Genomic DNA, 17,633 nt, shown 5'->3' with positions numbered 1-17,633 from the left:
CCTCTTTGCTGTCTATGCTTTGTTGAGTTGGCCTGCTGTTGCTGCTTCTGCTTTGGAGAGGACAAAAACTTGACTTTGCTGTGTATCTTGCTTGTGAAATTTCCACAAGGGCTTGAACTGAGCTTGCCGTCTGTTAAGAAGTCTAAGGGACATCAAAGGCTTCACCTGCCAGCCTCTGGGATCTCTTGCTGAGTACCCTGACTCTCCATGTGGTGCCCATACCAGTAACGGGCCCTTGGAAGTTAAAGCTGGCCTAAAAACAAGAAGAACCAGGCACATCGACTCTGGACAACTCTAGAACTAGCGCTGCTGCCCGACTCTGTGTCGCTGCGTGCATCCAAAGCTGTGGTCCCTGTTGATGTGTAACAATTGTGACTGATGCCACATACCCGATGCGAATGGCCCGCAGCCACCGCAGCGGCCTCTGAACTCCAGCAACATTTTGATTCCTGAGTGCCATGTCACTGATGTCTATGACACCTGACTCCACCGCGTCACCTGTGGCCCTGTGGTGTGACCGTAATACTGCAAAGTTGCCTCATCACGGTTCGACCCACTGGACTCATCGACTCTGCCAGATCATAAGGAACGGACTCCTTGCCACGGATACTGCATCACCCCCTCTGCTTCACCTCCTCTGCAACCATAAGGACCCAATGCCTCATCTCTTCTGCCTCACAGTAAGAAACCAATGCCTCCCCTCCCCAGTAGCAGTAAGGAACTGACGCCGCACCGGCTCCAGGGACACCTTGCCTCCCCGACTCCATGCAATATCTTTGTTTCCTTATTTCTAAGGTACTGTACCACAGGTCCGTACGACTCCATGACCGGCGCTGCACTTCCTCGCAAGTGGCGTCGGACTGTTGGGAACGACTCCGTCAATTACATCGTGATAGCCCCAGTTGGAGCGATTGTGTTTCCAAGCTCTTTATTAGGATTTAATCATTAGAAAATCATATCTTTGCTTGTGTATGTTGGATTTTTGGTCTTCTTTTATTCAGATAAATATTGGCTATTTTTCTAAACTGGTGTGAAGTACTTTGTGGTGGTTTCATTGTGTTGCTGTATGTGTGTGTGGGTACAAATACTTAACACATTGCCTCTGAGATAAGCCTAACTACTTGTGCCAGGCTACCAAGGGGTCGAGCAGGGGTTATTTTAGGAGTGTGACTACTTTATCCTGGCAAGAGAGAGGGTCCCTACCAGGACAGTGTGTAAACTGACTGCCAACTAGAGAACCCATTTCTAAAAGTGTCTTTCTCATTTTAGTAGTTCTAATGAGCTTAACTAATTGACTCATCTAAGTGGCTTTGTGTTTGTGATGAAGTGCCAGGTGGTTGCAAGCTGTTTTCCTTTTACCAGTACCCTAGGGATAGTCATAATCTGTTTAATCTGTTCAGCAGGTGTTAATAAGGTATTTGCCGTGATGTTTGTCAATTGTCCAGGGGGAAGGTACATTCAGTCGTGCTTCGCAATCCAGATTAAAATACTAATTAAAGAGACCATACTTGACAAACACTTAGTGATGTAAATACACCCTAACCAAATGCCAGGCTGACTAAAGGCATGCCCTCAAGGAACTACTGAAATGAGGCCTACAGACCACGTATCGAGTGCCAGTGTATAGTTAATAAAGTAAACAATCATCAAATGCTACAATCACATTTTCCAAATTTTAGTGGTAAAGTTCATGAGTCTCCATGCCTCAATAAAATCCATTTATAGAAACAGTAATACATTCAGAGGGCATCCTACTAGCAGAGGTGATGGCAACAAGCCATGCATTCATCCAAAAGGACCTTAAGTATTAAGAGTTGCTGTTCGGTATGGAGCAAAGTTGAGACAGAGAGAGGGAGAGTGTGTGTATCCTAATCAGCTGTCGCCTGTGCTGTGTTGATAATGTGGATTTCTCTTACTCTAAGATGTATCACATAACCATTTAAGAGTCAGACAAATGCTCAAAGCTACTTTCTTTGGTTTGACTTTGTTTTTTTTTTTTGGTTGCCTGACTGACTCCTGATAAAGTGCATATCTGAGGACTGATTGTAGCAATTATTATAGGATTTGCTCTACAGTTTGCTCCCAGCTCGTCCTGGAAAATATTTCAGTTGCTGTGACCTATTGGAGATTGTTTTATGTCTGCTATAATCTAGATTTTGCTGCAAATTTTTAATCTTCTCATGTGACTTCCTTCACAGATCACTGTTACATATTATGATAGTGAGAAAAAGGACACCCTTTTAGGGAAGGCGAAAATCTTTTTCACTGGTGTGGGTAAGTGAACCTCTCCCAGATCTCTCACAAGTATTGCAGTAGCGCTGTTCTTTAGAAGACCATCTCATTCACCGAAAGGCAATCCGGTTCGTAGCCAGCCTCTTTAAGTGTAGTTTCAGCTCTGTGAAAAAAATTACAGAGGCAAAGAGGAAGGACAATAAGTGGTGTCCCCCTCTGCAGACAGGTAGTAGGCTACTCTCTCAGGAGCGGCAAATGTGGACGAAAAGGAAAAAAAAATGAATTATTCAAAATATATGGGGCCATATGTACAAACACATTTTCTCATAGACACAGAATGGACAAAACCGTTTGATACATCTGGCACATGGTAACTTATTAATGAAATCACACCCTTCTATGACCTATGGCTAGGCATTATTCTAAAGACATTGTGCAATCCAGGAAAGTTACAAATTCTGATACGTAAAAACACAAGATCAAAAAACAGTCTAGAAAAAAGGAGAGCCAGTGGAAAAAATCTCAGTTGAAGTATAGTTATGATTTAAATATTATGTAATGAGAAAGTGAAAGAAAGGAACACCCTGGAAGTTCACTGAAAAAACATAGTGAAGGAAAATTTGGGTTTTAAGGTCAAAACCTCTGATCACCTCCATCATACTCTCAACTTCAAATAATTTGTTAATGAACTCAAAATATTTATCACAATAAACCACTGGGCTTAGTACATCATCAATAAATAATAACATATCCAAATATACTGTTTCAGTGGCAGTGGTAAGGTGAAATGTAATGTTCCCAGTGACGTCATCAATGTTTTTGTGGCAGTAATTTTAGGAAAGGGGGGTTGGACGGGACACAAATAAACACTCATTCATTTACACGCACCCATGTGCGCACACACACACAACCGTTCACAACACTCATTACCAAATATTCAAACATGCACGCACCAAACAATAATTAAGAAAAACACTTACATGCAGCTCAGAGGTCCTAGGAGGGTTGGGACTGCTGCCTTCCATCACACGTTGAGGGAAGGCAGCAGTTCCAAGCTCGTCACAGTGAAGGATGGAGTCAGTGAGACTGCTGACTCCCCCACTCTGCGATGTGTCACTGATTGACACTTGGCCATGGGCGCTTCAGGGCTTAAAGCTGAGGCACCCAGGTTTGAGGCAATGAGTGATACTACCCCTCGTCACTGAGGGGGAGAGCCTTGAAGACCTTTGGTAAGCTGAGGGGGTCACACCTACAGGAGCTGTGACCTCCTCAGCCCAGCAACGTTCAGCTAGGCAGCCAGGAGCCTGCACAAATAGAGCATGTCTAGATCCTGACTGCCTGACCTGAACAAAAAGAGTGTCTGTCAAGCTTACATTTGTTCAGTCTGATAGCCACTTCTTGACGGGAAAAAGGCAAGGAGGAGTGGCCCCTCGGCCCCAAAGGTTGGGCCACAGCTGAATACCAGTGCAGAAGTTTCTCATTAATGGCACTGTCACCACTCTATGGAAACCTATAGAATTTCATACATCTATATTATCAAACAAAACTCTCTAGTCACAAATAGTATTAAACATCTGAAACCCCAGAATGACTTCACAATTACAAAGACCCAGGTATATGTAGACTTCTCCTTGTCACAGACTACTTGTGGTCTATGTCTGTGGCCCACTGGAACTGCAGAGAGATCTTGATTTTTGTAGGTTCTGCCTTGACCCAGGTAGGGGCAGCCCTTTCTGGTAGCCACAGTGCTGCTGACGGAGGGAACGCCAAAAGCAGTCTGTGCCCTCCAGAAGGAGTCCCAGAGGGGAAAAAACCCAAAAGGGAAAAAACCTCTAAGCACGAACTCCCTGGAACTAAAACAAAAGTAAAAAGGTAAATCTTATCAACAGGACAAAAAATAGTACTGAAAAAAGCTGGAACAGGCTAGAAAAAATATAACTGGCGAAGAAAGAAGCAGGAGTGAAGATCACGACCTAAGGACGTGTTGCAGCGCAAGAAGAACAGGAATCCCACACCTTATATACCCAAAAATAGGAAGTGACCAACAGGAAGTAAAAAGGCACCGTATTGGATTGGGACTACATCATACAAACATATAGAGAAAGACACCATGTTAGAAAAGGTTCCTAAAGCATGCAGGGAAAAAGAAGGCATGCTGGGAAGAAGAAAGAACATGGCAGCTGAAAAAGTGCATAAATACTGGAGAAAATAAAGAAAGAAGAAAAGCAGAAAGGAAAAAATGAAGGATAGAACATAAGGTAAGTGAGGGTGTGTAGGGGGAAGTATACAGGAACTAGTGAGGGCACGCTGTGCCCATAACTTGTCAAGGCCCCATGCCCAATTTGGGGCCTTGAGCAAAATATAGAATGGCAGGGATATAGCACGCCCGCTGATGCGGACGGCGGCCGCGCCCCGAGCTGAACGCTTGGCTCAACCTGCGATGCAACAGTAGGCCCCCGGAGCCCCGGGTTTGTGTGTAAACAGCAAAAAAAACGAACAGATCAAAAGTGGGGCGTGAACAGAAGAGACATCTTCCCAAGAACATTCACTAAGAGTATAGCCTTTCCAATGAATGAGATATTGGAGATGGTTCCGGAATATGCAAGGGTCACATATTTCTTGGACTTCATTTTTGGGTTCATTATTCACCAACAAAGGGGGAGGACATGTGGAATGTCGAAAAAAAGGGTCAGGTGTATAATGTTTCAATTGAGAGACATGAAAAACAGGATGGATTTTCGAGGTTCTAGGTAAACGGAGACGGAAAGATACAGAATTGATTTTTTGAAGAATACAAAAGGGTCGATAGTAATGGGGTTTAAACTTATTTTGGGAAAGACGTAGCAGCACAAATCTGGAAGAAAAACCGATTTTCCTTTGGATTTGATAAGCTGGAGCCTCGCATCGTTTATCGGCCATTCTTTTCATGTGTCTTTTAGTCAATAATAGATTAGACCAAATAAGATGTTGAATTCCATGCAGTCTTTGGGGAAAAAAGAGGTGATAGCAGGAAGTGTAGAAGAGATTTTAGGAGTAGCAGGAAAAGATGTGGGATGGAATCCATATGAGCAGAAAAAAAGGAGTGAATTTAGAGGCACTATGGACGATATTGCTGTAAGAGAACTCAGCAATGGGTAGGTATGTGCTCCAGTTGCTCTGAGTGGAATTACAAAAACAAAAAAGATATTGCTCAAGTCCCTGATTCATTCGTTCCGTTTGCCCATTGGTTTGAGGATGAAATCCAGAAGATAAAGCTACGTTGATATTCAAGAACTTACAAAAGTGTTTCCAGAACCGTGATATGTATTGAGGATCCCTGTCTGACACAATACTTTGAGGGAGGCCATAGAGACAAAAAAATTCTGGGATGAAGATCTAGCTCAATTGTTGAGATGTGGGTAACTTCAAGGCAGCAACATGAGCCATTTTAGTAAACAAATCTACTGTCACCATTATAACTCGGTTTCCCGCTGATGGAGGTAAAGAACACATAAAATCAGTTGATATTGTGTGCCAGCGGGCTGGTGGAACTGGTAATGGTTGAAGTAGTCCTGCAGGCCTTGCACAGGATACTTTCACTTGGGAACAAATGGGACAAGATTCCATGCATCTTTCAGCGTCTTGTTTCAGTGTAGGCCACCAAAAAGAGCGGAGAAGCAATTCCTGCGTGGCTTTAATACTACAATGGCCGGCTAAAGTGGAATCGTGACACATTTGGAGTTCTTTTCTTAGAAGGTACAAATAATGTGTCTTTGTGATAGTAGTACTCTTTATTCTTGCATTCTTTGGACGTAGATCCTTTAGTTCTTGTTCTGAGAGGGTTAAGTATTCAGGCTGTACTTCATCGAGGAATGGCTGGAGTACACCAATTATTTTGTCTGGTTCAAGTAGATATTGTGAAGGGGTATTAGAACTGTCAGGGTAGCGTCAAGATAAGGCATTGGCCAAAATATTTTGAGAACCTGGAATATAGGTAACTTAGAAATGGTAGTGACTAGAGAAAAATGCCCAGTGGGCTTTCCGACCGTTTGGAAGCTGAAAATGTTGTAAACATTGCAAATTACGATGGTCCGTTCTTACTTTAAAGGGTTCTTTTGAACCCATGAGGAATTGTCTCCACTCTTGACCGGTTGTTTTAAGAGCTAAGATTTCTCTTTCCACTCCTGAATAATTTTTCTCCGAATCAGAGAGCACATGGGACAGATAAAAGATTGGATGTTCTAATCCATCGTCGTCCTGTCGTTGTAATAATGCTGTCCCAATAGCTCTTTCTAAAGCATCAGTAACAACTATGTATTGTTTATTTGTGTTCGGATGTCTTAATATGGGTGCTTGGGTGAAGGCTTGTTTTAAGTTTTGAAAGCAGTCTCAGCCATGTGCGTCCAGATGAAACCGTTTTGCAAACTCTCTTTTTTGGGAGTTTGTGTGATTTGACTAGTTTGTTTAGCAAATTCTGGGATGAATTGATGGTAGAAGTTGGCCAGCCCTAAGAAACATTGAGTTTCTTTGATTGAGTAAGGGGATGGGCAAGTTAGAATGGCCTGAACTTTTTCTGGATCAATAGAGATACCAATCTGATTAATGTGATAGCCTAAATATTTAACCTCGATCATATCAAATTCACATTTCTCCTGTTTACAGTTGAGCTGATGTTGCCTTAGTCTGTTTAAGACTTGCTTTACTTGTTCAGGATGGAGTTCAGGGCATCTGGAATATATGAGGATATCATCTAAATAAATCACCACAGTGTGATTTAATAAGTCGAAGAATATCGAATCTATAAATCTTTGAAAAACTGAGTGGATATTTGTTAAACCAAAAGGCATTACCTTATATTCGTAATGTCCAAAGGGTGTTCGAAAGTCAGTTTCCACTCATCCCCTTCCTTAATTCGCAAGAGATGGTATGCTTCATGAAGGTCTAATTTTGTAAACATCTGTGCCCCTCTGACGGCCTCCCAAATGTCTTTGATGAGGGGTAGTGGATATCGGTCTTTTATGGTGATTTTATTTAATCCACGAAAGTCTATACAGGGATGAAGATCTTTCGTCTTTTTGGGTATGAAGGAGATGGTGTAATAAGACCACTCTGTAGATTTTCTTGAAGATAGTCCTTGAGTATCTGTTTTTCAGGTTCTGTAAAATAATACATTCTAACAAAGGGAACAACTGCTCCAGGTTCCAGAAGAATGGTACAATCGTAGTCTCTGTGTGGAGGTAGTATTGTTTGAATGGTTTTTGGAACACGTCTTTAAAATCCAGATAATGACTAGGTACCCCTTGGATGGAGTTCATAGAGTGTCCTAAATCCTGTTCTGAGGTTAATATCTTTCTAGGGGACCATTAAGTTTCGGAAGCATAGCAATGATCTTGCAGAATTTAGAAGACAGAGAAATTGTACTGGTTTCCCAATGAATATACAGATTGTGTCTCATAAACCAAGGTATTCCTAGGATTATGGTATGACTGGGAGAGGAGATTAAATTAAAAGAGACATGTTCCTGATGTTTTCCAAAGTGTAGACCTAGAATTGAAGTGGTATTGATAACAGGAAGGGATGATAATAAGGAGCCATCTAAGTATGCACTTGTTCTGGAACGTCTTTTGGTAGTGGTGGAATTTGTAGTTTCTTAGCCCAGGTCACATCCATATAAACGCCACTGGCTCCGCAGTCTAATAATGCCAGGGTCCTTTCTTCATGACCATCAGATAATTGCAGGGTAACAGGCAACAGAAATAGGACAGTGGCATCTGCTTGGAAGAACTGATGGAAGGTATCCCAGAAGATCCTGTCCCCACCCTTCTAACAGAGGACAGGATGCAGCATTTCCCGAGGTCTCCATGGGACGAACTGGACAAGTGCAGAGCAAATGGCCAGTGGCACCACAAAATAGGCATAATCCTCTTCTCCGTCTATCTTCACATTCGCTAGTAGAGAGAAGACCACAAGCAATGTCTACTTGCACAGGTTCTCCTTCTGTTGTTTCCTTTAATGCAGGTTGAGGTTCTCCAGGACGATGGACACAGATACGTGGGTTTCCTTGAGAATGTCCACAATGCTTTCTTTTTTCTAGACGTTCTTGGAGACGATATTCTGTAGAAAGCGCTAAACCCATCAAGCCTCATACATTACCTATTTTGGCAGAATGTACGAATTCGTCTTTTATGTCTTCTCATAGACCTCTGTGAAAAAGAGTCACCAGAGTATGTTCCACCCATGTTGTCTCGGCTGCCAATTGTCTGAAGCGTGTGATGTATTGAAGAACATCTTGGGTGCCTTGTTGGATGTCACATAGCGCTTCTTCGGCTGACGCTTCCAATCCTGGGCTTTCAAACATTTGTTTAAATGTTCTCACAAAAGCTGAATAGTCAGACAGAACCGGGTCATTGGAGGCTACTAACGGAGTTGCCCAGGGCAAGGCAGGACCAGACAAGGCACTGATGAGATAACCCACCTTTGTTTTATCTTGCGCAAATTGTGTTGGTCTAAAGGCAAAATAGACAGTCAGAGCATCAAGAAATTTTCGTAGCTTGTTTGGGTCTCCTGAGAACCGAGGTGTAATAGTAGAGACGGTGGGAACATCAGTAGTTCGGGATGCCAGGGCTTGTCGTAAAGCCACTTTTTCATTTCTTAATTGTTGCAATTCCTGGGCTTGTTGTTGAATAGTTAAGAATAGTGACTGGTTAGGTTCTGCAGCAGCCGTTGCAGTATTTTCCATCCCGCCTGACGAAGTCTGGTTCGTTTGGCGCTGCAATCTGTCATGGATTACTCGTCATCTAGGTCTGTGGCCCACTGGAACTGCAGAGAGGTCTTGATTTTTGTAGGTTCTGCCTTGACCCAGGTAGGGGCAGCCCTTTCTGGTAGCCACAGTGCTGCCGATGGAGGGAACGCCAAAAGCAGTATGTGCCCTCCAGAAGGAGTCCCAGAGGGAAAATACCCAAAAAGGAAAAAACCTCTAAGCAGGAACTCCCTGGAACAAAAACAAAAGTAAAAAGGTAAATCTTACCAACAGGACAAAAAATAGTACTAAAAAAAGCTGGAACAGGCTAGGAAAATTATAACTGGTGAAGAAAGAAGCAGAAGTGAAGATCATCACCAAAGTAAGTGTTGCAGCGCAAGGAGAACAGGAATCACACACCTTATATACCCCAAAACAGGAAGTGACCAACAGGAAGTAAAAAGGCACCATATTGGATTGGGAATACATCATAGAAACACATAGAGAAAGACACCATGTTAAAAAAGGTTCCTGAGGCATGCAGGGAAAAAGAAGGCATGCTGGGAAGAATAAAGAGCATGGCAGTTGGAAAAGAGCATATATACAGGAGAAAACGAAGAAAGAAGAAAAGAAGACAGGAAAATATGAAGGATAGAACATAAGGTAAGTGAGGGTGTGTGGGGGGAAGTATATAGGAACTAGTGAGGGCGCACCACGCCCATAACTTGTCGAGGCCCCATGCACAATTTGGGGCCTTGAGCAAAATATAGCATGGCAGGGATGTGGCACGCCCGGCCGCCGCAGAACAGGGCCATGCCCCGAGCTGACAATCCTGAGGTATAGAGAAATATAGATCTACTCTTTTAAAAAATGGGAACTATCACAGTGACCACCTTTTTTGGTAAAGTTTTTGTCCAGACCCAGGTACACACAAGTCAGGCTAAAAGCCACAAATTTGCAATTTATATAATAAAAAGTTTGAATGTGACGTTGTAATCCACCTTCTGGGATAATGGCCCACCTATGATATCATCATGCTTTCCCTACTCTTCCTGCTGCACTCTTTTAAATTACTAGTTACATGACTATTACTTCATAGTTTGATCATTCTGTACCTCTACTGCTATAGCAGTATCTCTAGTATGGCATCATAGTAGCACTGATGGATCTCTCGCTGCTCCCTTCGCTCACTTACTAGTCTCTCAGATGTGCAAGTTATGTATTGGGCTCCTAACCATAACTTACAAATTTCATAGTTTTTTTGGTTTTAATCTGTAACCATATTGCAATTCAACATTTTTTTTTTTTTTCTTTTTTGGTAAATTTCCAAGGGTCGTTTTTTAATACACACGGAGGTGTTTTAACCACACCTAACTGTAACTTCAATGTAACCTTTTGGTGCTTTCAGTAAAAAAAAATATATCTGTCTATCTATCTGTCTACCTGCATCTCTACCTATCTATCTGTATATAGAAATTCACTGAAAAAAACAAAGGTTACAGGGACGTCATAGTTAGGTCCACCTTTTACCCACTCAAAGCCATAGAAATTCAGCAGTTATAGTTATTCTAATATACATTATACATACATGTTCTACTATTGCCCTCTAGTGTTGGGCATTGGCATTAGTAAGTTATTTTTCTTCAAATGCCAGCAGTTTCAGATTCGATCCCAGTGACTTTAGATCTCTCTACCTCATTCGCAATTCAACTGTGATCTATTCAATGCAAATTAATTTATGCAAATCGGGTCCTATCTAGAATGACTGTTGGGGAATCGTGGTATGGAGAAAACACCCTTCCAGTTTTTTTTCCTAAATAGAACAGCAAATTCAAAGGCCCAACCAGCATCGGATTTGTAACCTCTGTCTTTTTTAAACCTCCATGTTTAAAACGACTATCTGATACTGATGTGAATGCAGCTGGGCCCATCTCAAGATGCAGAGAGGATACCCATCCTAAATACTTGACATATTCAGACCCAATTATATCAAAGGTGCTGAACAGGAAGAGGATGGTGTTTCGGGAATCCAGCTGGCGCATGGAGACTGAAGCCCAGAGGTCTTGTCCTCTGACATTGGAGTTTGAGGACCTTCCATCATGCCAGAGCACAGGACCCGGGACAAATATTACTCCTAGAGTCTCCATCCTTCCACCCTCGCTCAACAGTCAACCTCCAGGGATCAAACTCAAGTGTTCTCAAGTTGAGGCTCTTGAGGGAGTCTGGCTTCAAGCCGTGAGGTGAGCCAAAACAGACACTGACCTTTGGGTCTGGTTCACGGCTCTGTGATCTCCTGACCCCAAGAGACTTCTTCAACTCCAGGAAAGCCTACGGCAAACAGCACTGAGCCTCGGCACCTATCTAGCCAGTCTAATCCAGAGTCTCCAAGAAGCTGCACTCTTAATGGTAATCTGCTCTGAAATGATGTCTGAACCAATACTGAATGTCTTCTCTGGGATATGCCTCAATGCTGATATTGCCTTGAGCAAAACACCAATAAACCTTGAGCTTCCTGTGGTTCCTGATGTCAGATGCCCAGAACTTCACACATCCCTCTTCTAGGAAGATTCTAGCTCTGTCAGCCCAGCAGAAGGAGTTACATGCACCTCAGACTGTGAAGAGTAGAAAGCTTCCTTTCAAGGAGCAGATGTCGGAGGAACTAGAGGTTTATCAGATTCTGAAAAAGGTCAAGGACATGGCCACTGGTCTTGCACTGCAGCTCTTTTTACCTGGGCCCCAAACTCAGCCACCAGCTCATTCACCATCGCCAGCTCCTCTCCGCATACACCACCTCCTGCTCAGTCACCACAGCAGTCTTTTCCTTTGGACCACACTGGCTTGGATCAGGGTAGTCCCTATGATCCTCATGACCCTTTAACAGCTGGGAATGAGGATGATCCTTGGAAGTATTACCATGTTTACCCCCAGGAAGATACTGACCTAGAGCGATATCATATGAAGACCCCACGCCCCCCGAAAGACACCACTGAAAGCCACACAGTTATCCCGGTGGTGAAACAGCCCCATAAGGTTAAACCCTACAGGTTTGAAGAGTAGGACAACTTACGTGAAACGCTTTCCAAAACCAAGTAGTTACCACGCCCTTTTACATTGAGGATATCCATGAAACTGTTGGGAGTAATGGCTTCTTGCATAGCGACAAGGCCACACATAAGACTGCACATGCAACCACTGCAAAAGTGACTACTGAGGCAATAATCACAAGCAGATGTCAGTGGTAGGATTTAGTGTTGGTAGATCCCAGAACCCAGTGCACTCTCTGGTCGGGCAGCAAAAATCTGCAGGTGGACAGGTTCGTTTTTAGCCCTCAACTGCAAGCGACAATTACCACAGATGCCTCCCTCTTGGGGTAGGGAGCATATTTCAGAAACATGACTGTTTAGGGAGCCTGGGTGCAAGAACAGAAGGGCTGTCATGTTATCTACCTGGAGATTACAGCAATCAAGTTGTCACTGGGATATTTTACACTCAAGGCAAACCAGTCCTGGTGAAAATAGACAATGTGACAGTTATGTATAACATCCAGAAGCAAGGGAGTGGCTAGCTCATTCCAGGGATCAACACTAGCCCAATAGATCTGGCATTGGGCCATTCAGAATCCCATGCTGCTTCTAGTGAAGCATCGTCCAGGAGTGGATAAAGAATGTGTGGACCTGATAAGCAAGAAGCATATACAAACCTTACAGTATGAAATTAATTCCTCAGTAGTTCAAAGTTACTATTACATATGAGGCATTCCAAGAATCCAGTTGCCTACACCCAATGTCCATGGACAAAGCACTATGGATGAATTGGTTAGGGATATTTACCTCTACGTTTCCTCAACTACCCCTGAATCTATATGTTGTGATGAAAATGAAGCAAGTATTGTTGATACTCTTTGTGGTTGCACCAACTTGTATGAGACAGCCATGGCATTTGATGCTGCTGAAATGTCTGCTCAGTCACATGAAAATCAGCAGCCGATATTAAATCTACTGACTCATTGCCAGGGTCAGCTCAGATATCCAGACCTCAGGCAGTTGAAGCTATCAGCTTGGCACCAGAGGTCTTAGAAGTTGTTTAACTGAAACTCCCACAGAAGTGTATGCAAATCGTACAGGAGGCTCAAAAACCACTAAAAGTGATTGCTATGCAGTAAAGTGGAAACAGCTGGCCCATTATAGTTTGGAAAGGCAGATCACCACTCTTAAAACCTGCATTCCACACACCAAATGCTGTTTATTGCCTTTTCAGTAAGCAGGATTGATATACACTTCTATTTGTTTGCTGCAGGCAGCTTATACTGCTGTAAAGTTACAAGTGGCCGTAGCCATTCCTGGAAGCAAGATGTTTTCCAATGTTTACTCTTAACAATGCACAGACCATACATTCTGTATTCATTCATTCATTTAACTTTATTTCGGTAAGTAAAAACATACCATAAAAGTACAATACAAGCATCATAAATTGTTAATATTGGAAATTGATAAAAGACTTAAAAATATAAGCACAGTAAAAATGTAAAAGAGATAATAGAAAGTTAAAATTCAGACAAAATGATCACAATATATATCTCCTAAATTTAAAGTGTACCGCACAACAAGGACCCTATTCCCTATGCCCATGGGAATTCAATAATGCAATAAAAAAGTATCTTAATATTAAAAATTAAATACTAAAATCAGACATCAAAAGGTCAATTAAGATGCATACATAGATCTTAAAGTTAGCTACCCAGTCATATTCTTTAAAGTTGCTAGTCTAAGGTGCCAGATTGATTCGAGGAATTTTGCCACTGGTAAATTCTGTCTTACTTTTCTGCACTTCACTAGATTACTCACTTACTTGGGTGAATTCTGTGACCTGAAGCATTATGGACACAGGGAGGAGTCATGATAAATTCTGTGGCCAAACTTATGTCAAAGAAAAATAACTTGCAAACATTTGTGCCTATCACTGAATGGCAGAAGTATATAAAGCATGTGAATCTACAGCACTGAAAGCTACAAACAGATAGTTACAAAGTAAGTAACATTTACCTTACACAGAGAGTGGGAGAGAAAAGGGGTATTGGAGATTCATAAACAATGCATGATTACAAGGAACATTGACTCTGCTTTCATTGGGGAATGGTCTTTTCAATAGTAGATAGAAACTAGCATTGAAATAGGTCTTTACTTGGAGTTTATGTTCAAGTCCTCAACTTTCTAAATAAACCTTGGGTTTTTTTCTGCAATAAGACCAAGAACAAAGGCAAAGTCCAAATCCCTGGTGCGGTGCATATCTACATTTCATGCATTGCAGTTCATTTTGAATGGTATGTGTGCTCCTGGTGCTCATGGCATTTCTTTTTTCCTGATGTTGTGGCTCTGTAGTTTTGCTTTTTATGAAGCATATGAGTATTTTATAGAAACAACTATGAATGAATCACATCTAGGTGTCAGTGTGAGTTCGAGGTGTGAATGGGTGTCCAGGGCAGGGCACAATTGTGAACTCTGGAGTGGAGGCTTGATGAAGTACATGTTTTTACAGTGCCTGTCACTGGGCAAGGAAGGTGTTCAGGCTATGTGTTTATCCATTTTGTGGCTTCTCTGCAGAGTTCACAGAGTAAATGTAACATTTGTGACAATTGTAATGATGATTCTATGGGAAAGTGTGTGATAGAGGTAAGCAGGTGTTGATATATTTACAATACCAAATAAAAAGAAAATACATTGTTTACAGATTGTGATGGAGTGTTAAAAAATAATTTGTTGTGAAGGAGACTAAAGGAAGTACATGCAGAAGGAGTGAATGAAAAGACAGCACCATATAGGAAGGGAATTAACGACGTCTGAGAAAAGAAGATGGATACCTTTAGAAAGAGAGATGTGGGAAGAAAACGTATTAGCAAAAAATATAAAAAGACTTTGAAGAAGACAATTATGTGATGGCGAGAACAGAGGGATTGAGACATACTCCCCCTTCCTCAGACCTTTGTAATCATTAATTATAATAATTCACAACAATATCATTGTTGCTAGCAAGAATTGCCAAATCCAATAAATCAGTTTGTTTTTGGTGTATCTGTTTGCTGGTGTGCGATCTGTTTGGATGCCCTCAAGAAAAATAAATACAGAATTCCCAAATATTGTTGAAGCGGAGTGCTGTGGATTCTAATTAGCAAGTTGGTGCCATGCTTTCCATAATATGCCACACTTCTTTAAAGGATTACTAGTTACTCTTCATTGGCTTTGCCATTTTAAAGACCACCCACCTTTTCCATTCCAATTTAAGCACTGGATTCCCATAATGAGTTTGAAAACCTGCATAGAAGTAGAATTGCCCCGGAATCAATTAAGGATATGCCCCAATGCTGTCGGCAGTAGGTCATTGAGGAGTAACATATGTAGTGGATGCCCTTGGTGTCAAAGGGCCGACAACGCTATTTCATTCCAAACAGATAATAATTATTTAGGACTTCACTTCAAATGGAATACAAGAGGCACATTAGTCAAGGTCTTGAAGAAACAGGATCTTAACCTGGAGTCAGTAGAGCATTTGTGTTTATCTCTGTTCAATATTCAACCCACTTTAATTGCCTGAAGCCATATTTACAACTACCTATGGCTGAAACAAAAGCAAAAGCAAACTTCTTGACTGAAAGCTTACATGAGGCACTCATCGATGGTTCCTACGCATGCGCAGTTTAGAGGCTTTAGAAATTACCTGACAATGCGGAGGCACACAACGTGCTCCCACGCACTATACGGATGCTGTATTGTACATGAACTTACAAACTTATGGACTCTTCTCCAAGGACTGAATGTCCACTGGGTCCACCCATACAGGATAGTGGCGCCCTTGCTTTTGTTCCAACCATAGATGAAATTCATGTAGATAAAATGCCCTGAAGTCAAACATTGCAAAAGTCTTGACAGAAAGCTTATGTGAGTCACTCATGGATGGTGAATTTCCTGTCCTCAATGTCTTATTTTCAGTTTCAAGGGACTTCATCAAATGGTGAGAATTGAACGGCCACAGCAAACCTTTCAATGTAGCCACAAGTTTGTCTTTAGAAGTGCATGGTATATGTTTTGAATTGTATCATTTCTATTACACTTCAAAAACTTCTCAAGAACATATATTGCTTTCTGGTCAGTTGACCAGGCATCTGCTTTGTTTGTGATGCAGGGTTATTAGGATGTAATTTGCTTGGTGTTGTGCATGAGGCTCAGAGGTGTTCTGCAATCCTATTGCGGCTAACTTGCTGTAGTCCTTATAACTGAAAGTTAATGTGGATATAGGATTGCATGAATCTTATATGTATGCAGGGCCAGCTTTAGGGCAGTGGGATAGGTGTGACCGCAGTGAGTTCTGACCTGTGGAGAGGGTTGCTGACCTTGGGATGGCACTGTGTTTCGTAATAACTTACGATTTAAAAACACCTGCTGAAGAGCTCCTTGTGGTCCAGCTTTCAGACAGCAATAAAAATGTCAAGATGACTCTTGTGATTAATGTTTCTGCTATCGCGAGTGAGAGCTAGAGTTTTGTCTAGGGCAGTTTTGACTCTCCATAAAGTAGCACAGAGGGTTAATATACATGTTGCATAGAACGCATACCTTGCAGATCACAGACCTGTATTTTACTTGGATAGCGGAGTGGATTACTGCTTTTGTCACATAGATCCTTTTGTTACTGCAGTGCATATGATACAACCGTAATATATAATAGTGACTATTGTGAACTGTCATCAAAGAGCTGCTTGCAAACTGCATGAAATGGGTTAGGACATCTTGTTCTTTTACCCAGTATTTCATTATATATTCCTAAAGTTGCAAAAAAGAGTTTGTTTGGATAGATATACATTCTTTTTAGTAAATCCAGCTTTTACCAGTGCTTTAAAACAAATTAAATGTTTGTGAGAGAGGGGCTATGGAGGGATGAGGGGAACATTTTGCCCGGTGGTAGTGAGGGAATCTGAGGAGGAGGTCATGGGCAGATGGGCACCAAAAACAATTGTTGCACCACGCGCCACCAGTGTTAAAGCCGGCCCTGTATGTCTATTTGAAATTAGGTTATTAATTTGGGAGTGTGGCCAGCCAACATTCAAACACACTTATTTTTAAGCTAGCAAGAAATTCTACAAGGTTGAGGAGACAATAATATTCAAATCAATAAGGCCACTAATTGTATCATCCTATAAAGGGAGGATGAGTGTTCAATGGCAATCACATTGAATGCACTCTTATTGCCATTTGATTGGTTCTGTGCTGAGGCCATTTGCACAGTTGTTACATCTCTTCAGTGCACACAGCACTGGTTGCAGTGCACAAAGATCTTTCATTGCAGCACACAGAGGAAAAGAATTAGGGAAACATTGTTTGTGATTAATATTCTTTTCTACGTTTATGACTGTAGGATGGGGTGACAGGAGAATTCCAAGGGATCGATCGCGGATAGTAGAACAATGCAGGCGAGAGCAAGATTAGGCCAGTTTTCATTTATTCTGAAGGACCCACAACAACCTCAGCTGCCATCCAAAACTGCCATCCGTGAATAACTGCCAACACAGACGGTCTGGAATCTTGGGCAGAGCTGACGCTGTGAGGATTCCACATGCAACATCTCAAAACAAACACAAGTAAAAGAAAGCAGTATTACCTCTTCTCCTTTCCTCACAGCAAAATTACAATAAACC

At 41.9% G+C, this 17,633-nt stretch overlaps 1 protein-coding gene across 1 annotated transcript in view; it reads left to right on the top strand.

Moving 5' to 3' along the window:
- LOC138300897 (protein-arginine deiminase type-3-like) overlaps positions 1 to 17,633 on the top strand; it is a 385,604-nt gene that overhangs the window by 129,872 nt on the left and 238,099 nt on the right. Inside the window, exon 3 of the mRNA XM_069240756.1 lies at positions 2,199 to 2,274. Coding sequence (XP_069096857.1) covers positions 2,199 to 2,274 — 76 coding nt within the window. The remainder of the gene's footprint in view (positions 1 to 2,198; positions 2,275 to 17,633) is intronic.

The sequence above is a fragment of the Pleurodeles waltl genome, chromosome 6 (genome assembly GCF_031143425.1).
Source record: "Pleurodeles waltl isolate 20211129_DDA chromosome 6, aPleWal1.hap1.20221129, whole genome shotgun sequence".
Taxonomy (NCBI): domain Eukaryota; kingdom Metazoa; phylum Chordata; class Amphibia; order Caudata; family Salamandridae; genus Pleurodeles; species Pleurodeles waltl.
This window is presented reverse-complemented; position numbering and strand designations above follow the sequence as displayed.